Source organism: Ambystoma mexicanum, chromosome 7p, assembly GCF_040938575.1.
Source record: "Ambystoma mexicanum isolate Mex_15411 chromosome 7p, UKY_AmexF1_1, whole genome shotgun sequence".
Lineage (NCBI taxonomy): Eukaryota > Metazoa > Chordata > Amphibia > Caudata > Ambystomatidae > Ambystoma > Ambystoma mexicanum.
The window spans coordinates 24,978,537-24,994,979 of record NC_090939.1 but is presented as its reverse complement, the minus strand read 5'-3'; the positions used below and the strand labels follow the sequence as shown (position 1 = coordinate 24,994,979).

Genomic DNA, 16,443 nt, shown 5'->3' with positions numbered 1-16,443 from the left:
GAGAGGCATATATACTATACTCCAAATATATCAAGTCTTCGGCCCAAGGGATTGTGTCTGTATCTAGGACCCAGTTTGAGTATGGTATCTTTTTCTGAGGATGCTTAAAAATTAGGATCCTAGATTTCGAGGAGTTAATAGACAAACGGTTTTCTCTGGCGTATTCCCCCAGGCGCTGTAGTCCTATTGCTGTGTTTTCCAGCAATACAATGTAATCTGCGTAGACCATCCAATGGATCCTCCTTCCATTAAGCTCAGGGCTGGCCAACGCAGATGATTCTAGGAAAATGGCCAGGTCGGCCAGGTATAAATTGAAAAACAGGGGTGCTCCCAGGCAGCCCTGTCTAACTCCTGTCTCGGTTTTATTTGGGTCCAAGAAGTGTCCTTGATTGTCTAGACAAACTTTCATTGAAGTGTCCTTGTGGAGTTCAATCAACATCACAAGTAGCACCTCTGGGATCCTCCAGCTCCTCAGCTTTTTCCATTCGCATTCAATCTGGTCAAAAGCCTTTGATAGAGCCACCCAAGCCCTGTAAAGTGGAGATTAATTATTTCCATTGTGTTTTCACTAATCAGTTTTAGAACAAGGCCATTCAAACTGGTTGAATGAACCCGTCTAAAACCTGTTTGGTTCTGTGAAAGAATCTCTTTACTCTGCACCGAACTTGTGATTTCCTTTATCAAAAGACTCATAAAAATCTTACTGTCAATGTCAAGGAGGGTGATAACTGCCTGGTTTCAAGCGGACGCCCCCTTGAAGAATGGTATAATTATCGCTGTTTTACATGACAAAGGAAACCTACGTTGCCCAATTATTTCTCATAAAAGTTGGGTTCGAATTTTAGACCAGAGGCCTGGTTCAATTTAAGTATCTGGTAGGTAAGCCCACTTGGGTCTGCTGCTCTAGAAAGTGATGATTTAGAAATAATATCCAGGATGTCCTCCCCGTCAAAGAACAAGGGGACATTCGACTGAATGCCAGTTCTATCAGATTGTAGGTTCTCAAAGTTTCCAGCCAAATACTCGACCCATTTAGCTTCCGGGACCAGGTTGCAGAGGGCATTGCTGTGGTTGGTTTCCATCTGAGCGATGACCGACCAAAAACTTCTTGAGTTGTTTTCATTTACCAGCTGCAGCATTACTTCTCCATCATGTTGTAAACATGTTATCTTTTGTACTAATGACCAATTTGTATATTCTTGGTGTGCTTTTTTCGCCCCCAAATTGTAATTATATTGACTGGGTTGTTCCTTCTTCAACCTTCTTTATTTCATTCTCGGCTCCCTTTTTTTCTTTTGAGTTGCCTCATCGAAGCAATGCAGATGAGTTTGCTTCTTCACCTGCATAGCTTCACTTGGTAGAGATATAGACCAAATAAATTCAACAAAGCTCAATGGATGGCAGCTTTCCAACAGGACCTAGTCTATTACTTATCCTAGTTTACTGTTGCGATTTTTCCCCTCCTATCTGTTTTTCACTAGCCTTATTTTCCTTTTGTTGTTGGCTTCCACGACTTGGGAATGTATATCAGATGTTACCATTGATAGGTCCAGAAATAACAACTCTAGGCGGGAGTGATCACTCGCGCCATCTTGTTTTATAACAGTGCCGAGAGAAGAGACTGGGTGAGATAAAAATATAATCTAATGTAGACGCCGATTGACCACGGTGCCAGGTGGCGTTTGCATCTGTCATTTCCCCAGTTGACCCATTCAGCATTTTTAGGCCCCAGTAGTCCAAAAAGTCTACCAAAATGTGACCCTTTTTAGATTTTCTCTTCCTGGTGGGTGATAGAGCATTGATACATTCCGCATTAAAGTCTCCTGCGAGAGCTATGTTAGATCCCCCAAAATGATATGATATGGCATTTATAACGCGCCTATACACAAGTGTTTTAAGCCACGATGAGGAAAGGGAGGGGGAACAAAGGGAGGACAGACAACGATCCTACAGGCCAGGTGTCATTCAGATTGCGCAAGTGCATGAGATGGGGAAGGGGAATGTGTGGGGGGTAAGAGGGAGCGGACAGTGCAGTACATGGGATAGTAGAATAAATAACAATAAGTAAAGGTATGGCCAGCTGGTGGCAAGTTGCTAAGTAGTTTCCTGCTGAATTTTAGGTGGTCCTTTGCATTTTGGATGTCTTTCGGGAGGGTTTACCAGAATTGTGCTTCCAGGTGAGAGGAGGAACCCCCTAGCTTTTTATTTGTGTAAGGTTTTGGTTCAAGGTGGCTATCATGATCTGAGTAGTCCAGTCGGTTGGTAAATTATTTTCTTTTGTAGGAATTCTGCTCCTTGGCCATGGATTGATCTGTGTGTTATGCACATTGTTTCGAATGTGATTTGTTGTTTGACTGGAAGACAGTGTAACATTTTTAGTGCTGGTGTGATGTGGTCTCTTCGTGATAGTTTGAGAAGGAGTCTGGCCGCTGCGTTTTGGATATGTTGCAGTTTCTTGAGTAGGCGTTCTGGCATTCCAATGTAGAGGCTGTTGGCGTACTCAATTCTTGGCATGAAGAGGGTGATGACTGTCAGTGTCTTATGGGTGAAAGACATGAATGCTAGGATTCTTTTTACCATGTGTAGGAGGAAAAAACATTTCTTGATTGAAACACATTGAATTACATTTATTTGTGGTTCTAATGGTAGCGCATTGTCCATTAGGATTCCAAGGTTTTTGGCTATTTTCGATGGTGTGGGTGCTGTTCCTAGTTCTGTGGGCCATGGAATAAAGGTGTTATTTTCCAGCTTTTTGGATATAATCATGATTTCTATCTTGCCTGGATTGAGTTTTAGGCTGTTTGTGTTAATCCAGTTGTATTTTGAGACATTCACCCAGCATTGTATTCTCTTCTTGTGCATCTTCGATTTTATAGATGATTTGTGTGTTGTCTGCATAGTTGTAGCATGTAAGGTTTAGTTTTTTAATGATCTTCATTAGCGGAGCCAGGTAGATGTTGAAGAACAGCTGGGATAGGGATGATCCTTGTGGTTGGTACTCCACAGTCGGTGTCCTGTGGAGCGGATTTTAAGGGTTTTATCCAGTTTCCGTTCTATTTGTTAGGTATGATTTTATCCAGAGTAGGGCTAAATCTGTTATTCCTATCTATTCTATGCTCTTGATGAGGATGCCATGGTTGACTGTGTCAAAAACTGCACAGAGGTCGAGTAGAATTGGGGCAGAGTTTGTGATGGAGTCTGCATTTGTCTTTAGGTCATCCCAGATGGATAGGAGTGCCGGTCCTGCTCCCCTCGTGGGTCTAAAGCCAACTTGCGCCTGGTCCAGCAGCTGGTGTTTATCTGTGTTCTTGTGTTAGTTTGTAGACGTAGGTGTCTAGTCGTTTTACTGGGTATGAAATGTTTGAAATCAGTCTGTAGTTGGAGAGGTGTTCCACATCTCCTCCCATGTCCTTGGGTAGTGGTTTGATGTGTGCTGATTTGAATGATCGTGGTTCTTTCCCTGTTGCGAGTGACAGGTTCAAAAGTATTTAATAGTAATAGTATTTTGCACTATGTAATATATGCCCCCCAAATCTTTGCCCCACCCGAGTATAAACCTGAAATGGAAACCTATGCACATGCAGGCTGGCTTCTGTTTTAGTCTTTTATCAATCATGAATCTTACAGTGAGATAATATGCTCTTCTTTAAACACATATTGAGAAATCACTTCATTGCTGAGTTATCAATTATTCACAAATCCAAATAACAAGACACTTGTCTTTAATTCTATACATAAATCATACTTCACAAAGTGCCTTGCTGATAATAAGGTTTAGTAACTTTACTCTACAAAAACAGCAGGGCCCAGGAGACTTTGTAAGTTGTGGATGTTTTGGGCATCCGAGTAGTCCATGTCAACACCTTTTATGAATTTCCAATGTCGCCACAGGTCACGGATTTCCTTGAAAGTCTTCATTTAAAACATGTATAAGGCCCTCCGAGTGATTTTTTCATGATGTAGGAATAGGTCAGGCTTCGTTGCAAACCCATAGTGAAATTTCTCTGATGTATCACAGGTTTCTCATTACACTTGTAAGCTTTATCACAGTGAGAACATGTAAGCGTGATTTCTCTGGTGCAGCCCTAGTTTACCTTATTACTTGAAAGACATTGCATTCAGAACATGTTTACGATTTCTCATCACTGTGATTTCTCTGATGTATCACAAAGTGATTATTTCGCTTGAAAGCCTTATCACATTGTGGACATATATATGGCTTCCCCACAGTCTGGCTTCTCTGATGAATCAATAGTGTACTTTCGCCTGAAAGCCTTGACATTCAGAACATGCAAATGGTTTCACCCCGTGTGATTTATCTGATGACACAATAGTTCACGCTTTTGCTTGAAAGCCTTATCACATTCAGAGCATGCATATGGTTTCACCCCAGTGTGATTTCTCTGATGACTCAATAGATGACCCCTTTGCTTAAAAGATTTATCACATTCAGAACATGCATATGGTTTCACCCCAGTGTGTTTTCTCTGATGTATCACAAGTTGATTGTTTTGCTTGAAAGCCTTACCACATTCAGAGCATGTATATGGTTTCTCCCCAGTGTGATTTCTCTGATGACTCAATAATGACACCTTTTGCGTGAAAGCCTTATCACATTCAGAGCATGTATATGGTTTCAACCCAGTGTGATTTCTCTGGTGTCTCAAAAGATGACTCTTGTCCATGAAAGACTTATCACATTCAGAACATGCATATGGTTTCACCCCAGTGTGTTTTCTCTGATGTATCACAAGTTGATTATTTCGCTTGAAAGCCTTATCACATTCAGAGCATGTATATGGTTTCACCCCGGTGTGATTTCTCTGGTGTGTCAAAAGACTAGTCTTCACCGTGAAAGACTTATCACATTCAGAACATCTATATGGTTTCACCCCGGTGTGATTTCTCTGGTGTGTCAAAAGACTAGTCTTCACCGTGAAAGACTTATCACATTCAGAACATGTATATGGTCTTACCCCAGTGTGAATCCTCTGGTGACTCAATAGTTCACTATTTTGCTTGAAAGACTTATTACATTCAGAACATGTATATTGTTTTACCCCAGTGTGAATTCTCTGGTGTGTCAAAAGACTACTCTTCACTGTGAAAGACTTATCACATTCAGAACATGGATATGGTTTCACACCAGTGTGACTTCTCTGATGTATCACAAGTTGATAACTTCGTGTGAAAGCCTTATCACATTGAGGACATGTATATGGGTTCTCTCCAGTGTGAATTATCTGATGACGCAATAGTTCACTCTTTTGCTTAAAAGACTTATTACATTCAGAACATGTATATAGATTCACCCCAGTGTGACTTCTCTGATGTATCACAAGTTGATCATTTCGCTTGAAAGCCTTATCACATTCAGAACATGTAAATGGTTTCTCCCCAGTGTGAATGCTCTGATGACTCAATAGGTGACGCCTTTGCTTGAAAGCCTTTTCACATTCAGAACATGTATATGGTTTCACCCCAGTGTGAATTCTCTGATGAATCAATAGTTCACTATTTTGCTTGAAAGCCTTTTCACATTCAGAACATGTATATGGTTTCACCCCAGTGTGAATTCTCTGATGAATCAATAGTTCACTTGTTCGCTTGAAAGCCTTATGACATTCAGAACATGCATATGGCTTCTCCCCAGTGTGAATTCTCTCATGAATCAATAGATTACCCCTTTGCGTGAAAGCCTTATCACATTCAGAGCATGCGTATGGTTTCACCCCAGTGTGACTTCTCTGATGTAGGACAAGCTGACCCTTTTGTTTGAAAGCCTTATCACATTGAGGACATGTATATGGTTTCTCTCCAGTGTGAATTCTCTGATGAATCAATAGTTTGCTCTTTTGTTTGAAAGCCTTGCCACATTCAGAACATGTATATGGTTTCTCCGCAGTGTGACTTCTCTGATGACGCAATAGTTCACTCTTTTGCTTGAAAGACTTACTACATTCAGAACACGTATATGGTTTCACCACAGTGTGATTTCTCTGATTTACCAATAGATTATTTGTTTCTGTAAAAGCCTTGTTGCATTCAAAACGTTTGTGTTCTTTCTCTTCAGTGAGAGATCTCTGAGATTGCCATAAATAACCAGTTTCATTGAAAGTTGTTTGACATTCAGAAAATTCAATGGGTAACTCCATTGTGAGGGTGTTCATTTTTTAATAGGGATTTCTGTGTAAGGAGCTCCTTGTCCAATTCAAAATATTTAAATAATGATCTTAATCTCTCGGGTGGTCTCACCAAGTCAGGTGCATTTTTGTACGTATGAATATCAAGAAAGAACCTCAATCTTCAGCCAGAACAGGCAAGTCTGAAAATAAAAAAAAGCTTCTGCTTGCAACCTTTCCATGTCCAGAGCAGTCTCTTCACTTGTAGTTTTCGTGCTTTTGGGTTTTGATCCTAGCAGCTGCCACTGGAACATCAGCACAACATCAGGGGCACCATTGATTCTGAAGCATCAAGTCCAAAGCTGGTGTTAAGCACCTTTTTCTTACTGAATGTGGTGCAAAGCATGACAATGCCCAGCCTCTACTTTAAAGTGGCAGCCATTCTTATTAGCCTCTCATAAGTGTAGTGGACACAGGTGACCTCTGTATTGAGTGGTACTGACTGGACATAGGAACCTGATGTTTCCTCCACAATCATTAATAATTGCACCTTTTTGTTGTGAAATGTCTTCAGTCTGTGAAATATGTTTTCCACAGTAAGGTACTCGGAGCTGGTAGTAACTGTCATGAGCAAGAACACGTTTCAGAGACCCAGCTATCAGAGGAAACTTTTTTTAATAAACAAAAACCTTTTTAAAATAATGTCTCTGTTTTCCATACTTCCTGCTCTGTTGCCCTGTTTGAAAGAAAAGGAAAAACAGAATTAGTGTTCCATAAGAGATAAACACATATTTCTTGTTTTAAATAGAAAATGTGAAAAAGCAAAAAGGCACTTTTCATCTTATGAAATCCTGCTCTTCTACTGAAATGTCTTATGGAAACTGAGTTAAATGAATAGAGTAAAGTGGCCTCAATATCATGGAAAGGGTTAACACACAAATAAAGAACCAAGAGACACATTGACCATTCCCACACCACATGGCGCATAGATTAATAACGGTGTGAAACACTAGCCCACAGCCAGGATTAACACAATGTGGTGACGTGTGGTCACTAGCCCACAGCCAGGATTAACACAATGCGGTGACGTGTGGTCACTAGCCCACAGCCAGGATTAACACAATGTGGTGATGTGTGGTCACTAGCCCACAGCCAGGAATAACACAATGTGGTGACGTGTGGTCACTAGCCCACAGCCAGGATTAACACAATGTGGTGACGGGTGGTCACTAGCCCACAGCCAGGATTAACACAATGCGGTGACGTGTGGTCACTAGCCCACAGCCAGGATTAACACAATGTGGTGATGTGTGGTCACTAGCCCACAGCCAGGAATAACACAATGTGGTGACGTGTGGTCACTAGCCCACAGCCAGGATTAACACAATGTGGTGACGGGTGGTCACTAGCCCACAGCCAGGATTAACACAATGTGGCGACGTGTGGTCACTAGCCCACAGCCAGGATTAACACAATGCGGTGACGTGTGGTGACTGAAGTCTAAGAAATGGCCTACCTGTCTGTCAGTCAGTCATGGCGGGTTTTGCCAGGTCTAAGGTAAATAGGAACACTGCACTACCCAGTTTATCGATTAAATAGTTGATCCATGGCATGGAGTAGGCGTCAAAAGCAGAAATGTGTTAACCTGTCAGAAGTCAATACAAAACCGCCAGGAGGGGTTGGGTTTTGTTACAAAACGAACAGGGAGGGCCAGGGACTATAATGTTGGCTCTTTACATAGTTTCCACTTCTTCAATTACTATCTTTTCCCTAGTTTCTGGGAGTAAATAGGTTTTTAGATGGGTTACCTTTCCCTTTGGAGTTCTGATATAATTGTATGTGCCTTGTACTCTACCAGGCTTTTTTGCAAAATACATCTGGGAAAGAACTAGCAAGATCGTCCAGGTCTCTCTGTTTCTCCTTCGGGAGATTCTGTGGAATAAGGTCTGTGTTATCAACTTCCTCCGGTACCAAACAGGCTAGTATGGAGGATGTGGAGGCCAGTGGATTTCCCTTCCATTCCTTTAGCAGGTTAATATGATAGAGATGGGTCTTTTGTCTGGTTGGGCTACTCTATAAGTACATGCACCTGTGCGTTCTATTATCTCATACGGTCCGTGCCACTGAGACTAGTATATTCTCACAGGTGGGTAAGAGGACCAACACTTTCTGACCCACAGAGAAAGAGCAGAGATTCACCTTGTTATCATAGTCTTGTTTTTGTTGGGTCTGGGCTTTAGTTTAGTTTATTTATTTATTATGGCGCTCTTAACCCGAAGGTATCTAGGCGCAAGTTTACAGGTTACAATTAAAGTGCAGGTAGTTTCCAATACAATTAACAGATTACATATAGATGGTGTACAAATTGCTAATTATATTAAAATCAACGAAGTACATACAGGGATAGGGGAGGAAATACCCTGAGGTAGATACAGTTATAGTTCAGAGCATCGAGCAGTTACAGTGCCATGGTACATTGAGATCCCACATCTGTCAAGAATCTGGTACTAGAGTCATTCTTATTCTGGTGAGACTAGCCACATTTTGTTTTTTTCGGAAGGCCCGGTACGCAACCTCAGTTCTTACGTCTGATGGAAGGGCATTCCAACATTTAGAGGCAAGGACAGGAAAAAACTTATCCCCTGTTTTTTCATGTTTGTATCTCAGGATCATGAGCTGGTTGAACTGGGAGACTCTAGTAGGTCTGATAGATTGGTTCTGGTGAACCTACAGTTTAGGTATTTAAGGGCTTTGATCGATAAGCATTTGTGGGCTAATGATAGCGTTTTGTAGGCAATTCTGTTCTTCACGGGAAGCCAATGGACCGTTTGTCTAGTAGAAGTGATGTAGTTGGCTTTTGGGATGTTCAGTGCAGCTCTTAATGCGTTGTTCTGTAGCACTTGTAGTTTATTTAGGTTGTGACAACTAGTGCCAATGTATAAGGCACTGCAGTAGTCCCATTTCGATAAAATAAGGGCTCTAGCCAAGGTGATACAGCTGTCTGGGGAAAGGAATGGCCTGCAGGCGGTAATGAGTTTCACTGTTTATGCCACCAAAGAGATTGTAGCATTGATTTGTTTCAGTAGAGTGTCGAGTCAAGGTAGAACCCTAGGTTTTGACTTTTCGCTACTTTGATGGTATTGTTGTCAATGACAAAGGATTTAAATTGTTCCAGTAGTTTGTTTAAACGGTTTTGGGAGCCAATCAATAGTATCTCCGTTTTGTCATCTTTAAGACAGAGGCAAGGAGTGGCCATCCATGCCTGAATAACTTGGTAGATTTTGTTCAAGAGTTTGGACTCCGTACCATAGGATCCTGAAAGCGGTATGAGTATTTGGGTGTCATCTGCATAGTAAGTGTAGGTGACTGTCAAGGAGGTCAAATAGTGGCTTTGTAAAGATGTTATACAAAGTGGGCGAGCAGCACAAACCTTGGAGAATTCTGCACAGAACTGGTGCTGGGTCGGCCATTGCTGTTGGGGCAAAAACTCTCCATGTCCTGTTGGAAAGGAACGATTTAATCAAAGATGTTTCTTTGGAGGAGAAGTGTCCTGCTAACGTCAAATGTTTGCATAGGACCTTGTGATTGACCAGGTCAAAGGCCGTAGATAGGTCTAGCAAGAGAAGGAGAGCTATATTACCTTTGTCCAGTAACTCATCCATTTGTATTTTAAGGTCAATGAGAGATGATTATGTGCCATGACCTGGTCTAAAGCCTGACTGACGAAGGCCAAGGAGATTGTTTGATTCAAGATCATTTTGAATTTGAACATACATGGCCCTATCCAAAATTCTAAGAAGGAAGGGTACCGTAGTTATGGGCTGATAGTTGGTGGGTGTATTTGGGTTTCTTTAGGAGTGGGAGGACCCACGCATCCTTAAGTTTAGTAGGGACTTTACAGGTTTTGAATGATGCAAAACGAGCTGGGGTAGATCTCTGTCTTCGGCTGGGGCCTTCTTCTGGAATAGCCTCCCTGCCACTCTAAAACGTGAGGAGAACCATCTACAGTTCCGGAAGCACCTCAAGACCATCCTCTTTTCTTCTGCCTTCGCTTCCCCTCTCCCCTGCTGATCAGTTCTCTATTGGCACTGTGCACCTGGCCACCCTCTGTCCTTCGGGCCCAGTTACCTGCTCACCCTGCCACCCTCCCGCACTGCCTCCGGGCCACCCCTTGCAATGGGGTCTGTATCTGTATCCATACAGCCCCCCCCCCCCCTTTTCTTCCTGCACTATCAGACCTACCCTGTCTGCTGCCTTAAACCTAGCACTTGCAAATAGCTGGCTGCATTACCACTGTTTGTTGCCTTTATTATTTATTGTTATTTATCTGTTTCTCCTCTGCTTCGCACTTTCCACTTCTCCCTCCTTCCATGCACTTTTCCCCTCCCCCTCTCCCATGCACTTGCGCGTTCTCAATGTCACTGGGCCTAGTAAGATCGCTGTTTTGTTCTCCCCTGTTCCCCTCCCTTGCCCAGTCGCACTCTGAAACACTTGTGTACGAGCGCGATAGAAATAAAATATCAATGAATGCATGTATTAGGGTGGTGATGAAAGAAACAATCTCTGTTACCACTTCTTTAATGAGAGTGGCTGGGCATATGGCCCCCCTGACATCTTGAGGGTTTGAGACTTTCAATTATTTGTATCACTTCTGGTACTGAGACTTGGATAAACTGAAATGGGGAAAGGCTGATTCGTGGTAGCGTCAGTGTGTTCAAAATGTAGGGCATCTGAGGACAGGCTGAGTTTTTTTTGTCTCGATTTTAGTCTGAAGGAGAGTGATTTTATCCAACAATGCTTTTTGGATATTAGCGCATCAGGTGGCATCTTTTATGCAATGTTCCTGAGGAGTCACTGGGGTTTCTAATTCTCTAAGGATGGTGAATAATTCTTTTGTACCCGATTTTGCATTGCTAATTCTATCATTGTCGGTGGATGGCCTTTTTGTAGTTATTAGAGGCTGTGACAAACTTCTCTTTGTTAATAGAAGGCAGTTTTTTTTTGCCGATCCCTTCAGCTACTCTGTTGGTATTGCATAGACTTTTTAGACTTGTGGTGTAGCACACAATTAGGGGAGCAGTTTGTTTTGATTTGCACATTTTTCGTGGGGCCACTGTGTCTAAAGCCTGAGAGAGAGTTTGGTTGCATGGATCTTCCATCTCTGCAGTGTTTAAATTGTCAAAGTTTGGTTGGTTCATAATAAGATGTAGTAAAGGGAGTATTCTTTCTGCTGTAATATTGCGTTTTCTTCTAGTAAGGGATGGAGGAGACATACTAAGGCCCCGGTTTGATGTAGGCTGGTCCTGGATGGAGAAGGTGATCATGGTATCACTACAAAATATCCCCACCAAAAATATCACCGTACATATGGCCGTTTGCCTCGTTATAGGCAATATTTTTGGGGGAGATAATTTGTGGGCGCGAGGGTTGCAGGGGTGTTCCCCGCACATTAAGCAATTATGCTGGGGTTGCGGGGGTGTCCCCCACAGGGTCCATGTGTGAATTTTGCCACAAAATATTTTTGCACGGAATTAACACATGGAACCAGTGATAACGTGGTGGTCAGACCATGCGCAGGGAGTGTTTGTGAGAATCCTAGTGTTACAGTTAAGATCAGCAATCCAATCAAGGGTTCTGCCTTTATTGTGCGTAGGGTTCATGATGCGATTAAGGAAGCCTAGTTCTGTTATCTTATTGGCTAATGCGGAAGCACGGTTATCTTTGGGGTCGTTAAGTCCCAAGTTAAAGTCTCCTAGTAAGAGGATTTCTGACCCCGGTTTAACATTATTGGTGAGTAACTGGGTGATCTTTTCATCGAAGGATGATACTGGGCCCGAAGGTCTGTATAGATGTAGAGTCAATGTTGATGTAGCTCTGAGGGATATTTTCAAAGAGAGAAGTTCCCCAGAGGTGAATGGTTGGTAGATGGGTATTTGTCTCACACCCAATTCTTTTTTAGCGATAAGTCCTACTCCTCCTCCTGTTCTGAGGATCGTATAGTCATCTGGTATGGCCAGTGAGAGAGCCAGCGCCAGCTGCCACATGCAGCCAGGTTTCAGAAATGACTAAGATGTCCAAATTGTTAGTCAGGATAAGATCAGCGATGTCCAGAGCATGTGCTATAAGTGATCTAGCGTTAATGAACACACACCTGATGAGCGGTAATTCCGACTTTTGTGAGTCGAAGTTGGAATGAACAGAGACAGCTTTGTTTGCAGGGGTATTCGGGCGTAACGACTTGTTAGGAAAGGGGTCTATGCTATGTGTTAGGTATGGATCTGAATGTGCCAGCCAATTGCTTGCTGCATGGATACTAGTTGAGCTAGTACTAGGGCGAGAGGTCATGAGTTTGCTAATGCCTTTTAAGGTCCTAGGTTTATTATGAATCTTATGGTTCCTTGGAGAATTTGTTATAAAACAATTTATAGCGATAAGTGTCAAGGGTGAGGATCATGGTACCTTGTGATGTAAGTCTACGGTTCCTTAAACTAGGCGGACATGGTATGTTAGGGTGGTCTGGGTGGAAAATTTGAGTATCTATTGGGTAGAGGTGAGTAACGAGTTCCTGTTAGATATTGGGCTTCATTAAGAGGTTGGAGGTAGCCTTGCCGGTAAAACCGGAAAGGCGACCTCCAAACTCGCATCCGGGCACGGTAATTGCCCTTTCGCGGGTGCCAGGGCTGGTACATCCCCATTCCCATTTGAGCCCCATAGGGCTCAATGAGAATGGGGATGTCAGATGCACCGGCACCATTTACAACGGTGCCGGTGCATCCGACGAGTTGTGTTCGTGGGTGCCGCACAGTCCGCTGGTCAGACCTGGCATGCTGTCAGGCACCCACGAGCACAACTCGTACTATGGCGGTACGGTAGCTATGGTGTCGGTAGCTTACCGGCACCATTGTTACTGTACCGCCATAGTTATAATGAGGCCCATTGTCTCAAGTGTGGGTGAGGTTACATTCTTGAATTGTAGGGGAATGGGGTTGGTGGGTTGTATCGAGTGGGCTGGTGGAAGCGATTTTAGGCATACATAAGGTTGTCCCAAGGTTGATTGGCATGTCCTGAGCTGGGCGAATCATGATAATGGAGTTGAACATTTCTGTTGCTGCTGGAAATTGCCTAGTAGGTAGTGATTTGAGGTCAATTATTTGATTATTTGTCAAGCTGGGAGATGAGTGTAGCAAGTGTATAATAGCTGACACTACCGTAACACATTGGTGACTATACATGCAACTGTCACAACTTCCGTGGTAAGCATAAGTCAAGCAATGCTGTTTCAATAAGATATAGGCAAATGCAAGGACTACTAGGTGCAAAGGCTTTTGTGGGAATCAAGCAATAATGCATACATATGGCAATGCTATATCAATGCTCTATAGGCCAGTGCAAGGTCTGCTAGGAGCAAAAGGCCTTGAACAGTTCAAGTCGATTATCCATTAATTCCTACGTAATCGCACAAGTGGTGATGCTAACGATGCTAATGTTGGGGTACAGTAAGCAGGCTAACCAGGAGTGGTGCTATACAGGAGCAAGTAACGGTACACCTTTGGTTGCTAAGCAAGTTAACAGTGGTAGGTTATCATGAAAATGCTACCGTTCTAATGTAACAGGCATAAATCTCAAAACGGAGACCAGTAAAGTCTTACTGTCCATCTGGTGAGCACACTATGAACAGATCACACAAGTGGCAATGTCAGGCAAAAGCACATGGTTAGCAGTGGCCGTAGTCAGGCGTAAGGAAAGAAGGTCAATGGGATAGCTACTTGTGGCATGTCGATGCTCAGTACAGGGAAATGCTCCATGAGAGATCCGCCTTGCCTGCAGGGGCCAGTTTACGCCTTCCAGCGATCTGATTGGGTGATGAACAAGGGTTTGCTGCTGGTTGCTAGGCAACCTAGTAAACAGCAGACAATGCAGCCATTTTAAGAAAGGCGAATTTGCCAATTTGAATTTCAGGCTGCTACTGCAAGCCGCTTCGTGTGGCCTTTGAGGATGAAGTCTGCAGCGTGGCTGTAGTCAGGGACTCCGACGGCGGGTCGAGGGCTGGAATGCTGTCCGGATGAGGCGAATTAAGCAGTGGGGGTACGCTCCAACCCTGGTCGGCGTCTGAAAGTGAAGCTGCTTCAGCAGCAAAGCTGAGGTATTGGGCAGCATATGTGTTTGTACCAAGGTTCTAACTAGGGCCATATGATCTCTTAGTCAGGAGGCGGTCTGGGACAGAGGTATCAGGGCTTCTCTTTCTTCCCAGGTTTCTGTGATCATATCTAATACATCTCAGGGCTCCCTACAGTAAAGTCATTCGGGCTCCCTACAGTAGAGTAATTCAAACTGAGAGAATCTGGTAGATGCTTGAGGAGTTTCTTACTGCGAATAGGGCCCAGGGTATCATGCAATCCCAGTCCTTCCCATCACTTCCTTAGAATTGTTTTAAGGGTTTTATTAAATCTCTCACACTTATCCATCTGTCTGTGGGTGGTAAACTGAGGTGGCAATATGTAATACTTATTTTATCTCTCCCATCAGTTTGCTCATAAAGTTCTTTCCCTGGTCTGTTTGAATCTTTTTGGGAAATCCTATTTGAGAAAAAAAGGGCAGCAGATGTTTTAAAATCTGTTGGATAGTGCTGTTTCTCATGGAGAAGGCTTCGGGGTATCGGGTGGCATAATCCATAATCACCAGGTTCAAGGGTGCCGGTAAAGAAATATGTGAGTTGGTTTTCTGACATCTCACATGTTTGGATAAAGCTGAGTTTCAGTCAAACCTTCCCCTGTTTCTCTCTGATAAAGGAGAACTTGTTTTTAAAAAAAGGGCTGCGTTTTCTTAGGCCTTCATCCTCTGTTATTACCTGTAAGAAGGCCTCAGCCAGTATGTGATTTTGTCACTGGGCAAATGCTAAATCAGGGAGGATAGTTGCCTTATCATTTGGGGTGGAGGCTGATGTCAGTTTCCTTATTGGCCTCTCCAAAACGCTGACCACCTCTCTGTTTCATTAACTTCCCTCTCCTCTTCAAAGTGGGGAAAAATATCTCCAGGTCGTATTTTCCCCATGGTTTTTTATTAAAACTTTTATATCTCTGCTAAAGTCTGGGTCTATGACTCCTGCAAAAATGCCTAAACTATATTTCCATGCAAGGCCAAATGTTGGGGCCAACCTGATGTAACAGCAAGATAGGGGTATTAGGACCAGGTCCATGGAAATTAGTCCTCTCTTTCCAGGAGGAATAAGAGCTTCCCTACTACTACATATGTCGAAGGCAATGGATTCTTTGGTTGTAACCGATGGGTCGGAGGCTCGATTACTACGTTTTTGAAATCTTAAGTTCCCCAATTATTTTGAGTGATATTCCACTCCTGACACCAAATGTAAGGAAGGAATGGTATCATGAAGGAAGACAGACACAAGTGGTACACGGTTCAAGGGTGTTTACTGAACTGCAATGGGTTGGATGAACACCTATCTAACCCTAAATCTAAGGATGGGACTAAGCTACAACCATCAAAGTAAAAATAACAGTCCTAGTGGAGTCTTGTCAAAATAAAAAGGGCCAATACTAATAAACATATTGCCAAACCTTACTTCTAATAACAAATGGTGTGGGGAAATGATGTATGCAAAAAGAAAGAGTGTTCAAGAAACAATATCTCAGGACAGCTGGATATTGAGCTTCCGTTCCCCAGTTTTTCTGCACGGGTCAAGGTGGCACACTTGAGCTTAGCACACTCTTTGGCTTCTCCAGCACGAGGATGCAGTTCAGGATACAAATAACCGGGCCTTATGCGCCAAAGTCTCTTTTTCAGTAAAAGTCTCTTATTTGCAGAATACCTCGAGTAAGGAACAAGTTACTTACTGTTGTTCTCCAGCATCCGCCTGATATGGATTCACAGGCTCATGAATATTCCCCGTCAGGCTGGGAATCCTCAGTAACAGCATAAACAGTTTCAGTTTTGTTTCTAAACTTTCTTTCTCCTATAAACCAATCACTGAGCTCTGGGTCATACTGCCCCCAGCGAATGACTGCCCTCTACCTAAGCCCCTCCTCTGGCAGCCATCTTCAGATTTGGTAGCACGTAAAGTGGCAGTAGGACCAAGAGAAGAGCCGCAGAGGGGCAGACGGGAGGGTTCGCATGTGAATCCATGCCAGAGCCATGATGGAGAACAACAGTTACAGGTAAGTAACTTGTTCCTTCTCCTTCATGGGGACTGGCATGGATTCATATGCTCATGAATAAAGAATACATAGCAGTACATACATGCAAAACCATGGGAATAGAATTGATATTTTATATTGCGCTCGTACACAAGTGTTTCAGAGAGCGA

General features: G+C 43.1%; 1 protein-coding gene across 1 annotated transcript in view; it reads right to left on the bottom strand.

Annotated features, from left to right (window-relative positions):
* Positions 1-3,705: 3,705 nt before the first annotated feature.
* The window catches only part of LOC138525637 (zinc finger protein 268-like), a 63,585-nt gene continuing 50,847 nt past the window's right edge, over positions 3,706-16,443 (bottom strand). The window contains exon 2 of the mRNA XM_069635687.1: positions 3,706-6,858. Within this exon, the coding sequence (XP_069491788.1) occupies positions 4,302-6,170 (1,869 nt within the window). The 5' untranslated portion in view covers positions 6,171-6,858 and the 3' untranslated portion in view covers positions 3,706-4,301. The remainder of the gene's footprint in view (positions 6,859-16,443) is intronic.